We start from the raw sequence: 1,918 nt of genomic DNA on the forward strand, positions 1-1,918 counted from the left end.
GTGAGCCCTGCACTAGAGACACCCAACTGCTTATTGTTGCCTTTGGCCACCAGACCCCTCAGGCTTGATGTGTGGCAGCCTTTGGGAGGGGCTGGAGAAATAATATATGAGCTGGTGAAACAGGGGCTGATTGGAAACACAAGTCACAGTGACTGCTAATGGCCTCCAGCCACGCATGTGATTGTTCTAGTACCCCAGAAGGAACCAGTCCAGAAACAGTGTGATTGGTTCAGGGGATTGTGAGCCTGCAACACTGTAAGTGATTACACACAAGGGGCCTGGGCTTGGAGCACTGGCCATTTGTTAAAATGGAGAAAGCACGGAGGAGAGTGCTCTGGGTTTTGTTTATTAGTTTACCATTTGAAAACATTGCTGTCCTACCCTCAGGAGGTGCCTATGGGGGCAGACAGTAGAGGGGGTGGGGGAATACATTGTTTGATAAATGACCAGACACCCTAGCAACTATTGTTCAGTAAGTCAAATAAAGGTGTCAGTTTCACTGTTTTATTGTGGAAACTTATGAATGTCACCTCCTGTGCACTGGAGTTCGAAGAGTTCTACCATCAGACAACTAACAAGGTTCACCCCACAGAGCAGCCCATCTTGCGGGGTAAATGGAGAGGAAGCAGAGTTGAACCAAAGCAGTAAGGAAGAGAGAGAAACAATAGTCCAACCTTGCAAGCGGACTGAAATGGCGAGGTTAGGAATGAACACAAATCCAGCCATCTGAGTCCATTTCAGGACATGGGTAAACCCCCTCACTAAGCCCCCAGCCTGTCTTGGTGTAGAACACGCAGTGACAGGTCTCAGTAAACCAGTTGTTAGTGATAAATTACGAAAAGCCTGGAGTCATTAAAAGAAAGGTAAATCTGTTCAACACAACCAGTTTAAGGATATACAAGAAAAATGCTACTGCATCCAGGCAACCGTACCATTACAAACAGGAAACAACAGTTCGAGGTGACGGTTACAGGTCTGACTTAGTGTCTGGGGGCCTCTTTCCTTGACGAGGCTGGATAAACGGAACTTCACCCGAAAACCATATTGAGGTCTTTTTTGCCTCTTGCATGGTGTTATTTTGGTAGCAGGAAAGCAATAAAAATGGGGAAAGGGGAATAAATGGGGACTTAGTGTTTGTCCTTCCATTAAAAAACAATCTTGCCCGCCAGCTCAGGCGCACACGCGGGCCGTTCAGTCGGCCTGGCTCTTTCTGGTGACTCGCAGCGGGTCGTGGCTCCTGAACAGCATGTTCTCCAGCCGCTGGCAGTGTTCACGAAGCTGCTTCTCCCGGGGCAGGAGGAAGGTGAGGACCTTGTTTCGAACGATGCCGCGGTCCTCCTCCTCCCTCAGCCGCTGCTTCACTCGCGCCGCCTGCTCCTCCTGCTGTGCCAGGACGCCACTCATCTGGCAGAAGGCGTCCTCTAAGTAACGGATGGCCTTCAGCGCCTCCTTCTTGAAGTCCTCCAGCTCCCTTTGTACCGCGGCCACCTTCTGCTGCAGGATATCCAAGTCGGCCGGCAGAGGGAGGTAGGAGGGCCATGACTGAGACAGGGAAAGATCCCCAGACTGGAGCCCGCTCTCCACCATCTTCTTGCCCTGTAAGGTATTCACCTTCATAAGAATGGACCCTGCCTGAAAGAGGGCTTCCATTATTTCCTTCTGCAGAGAGGAAGCCAAGAAACTGAGTCAGATAGATATTTGGGGACCAGAGGCACTATTATTTGAAGTGGATAGACCCACCGCATTGTGACATCAAGACCCTTCAGCCAATCAGAAGGAAAGCCCCAGTTCACTATTTTGCATATTGTTGGTAACCTACAGATTTACCTGCGTTTCCCAAGTCTCCTGAAATGAGGCTTCTCATTAATTACGTCACCCTGTCAGAACTAGAGTTCAAGCGTTCCTTTAACCACAAGAG

The 1,918-nt window shown here is 49.7% G+C and overlaps 1 protein-coding gene across 1 annotated transcript; it reads right to left on the reverse strand.

Annotated features, from left to right (window-relative positions):
- Window positions 1–536: 536 nt before the first annotated feature.
- On the reverse strand, window positions 537–1,685 carry Ccdc182 (coiled-coil domain containing 182). Its single transcript, XM_034508078.2, has one exon. The coding sequence runs from the start codon at window positions 1,648–1,650 to the stop codon at window positions 1,192–1,194; it is 459 nt and encodes a 152-aa protein (XP_034363969.1). The 5' UTR covers window positions 1,651–1,685; the 3' UTR covers window positions 537–1,191.
- Between the last annotated feature and the right edge of the window lie 233 nt (window positions 1,686–1,918).

The sequence above is a fragment of the Arvicanthis niloticus genome, chromosome 6 (assembly GCF_011762505.2).
Source record: "Arvicanthis niloticus isolate mArvNil1 chromosome 6, mArvNil1.pat.X, whole genome shotgun sequence".
Lineage (NCBI taxonomy): Eukaryota > Metazoa > Chordata > Mammalia > Rodentia > Muridae > Arvicanthis > Arvicanthis niloticus.

Coding starts and splice junctions, on each gene's coding strand:
- Ccdc182 (XM_034508078.2), bottom strand. CDS start 1,650: ATGGAAGCCCTCTTTCAGGCAGGGTCCATTCTTATGAAGGTGAATACC.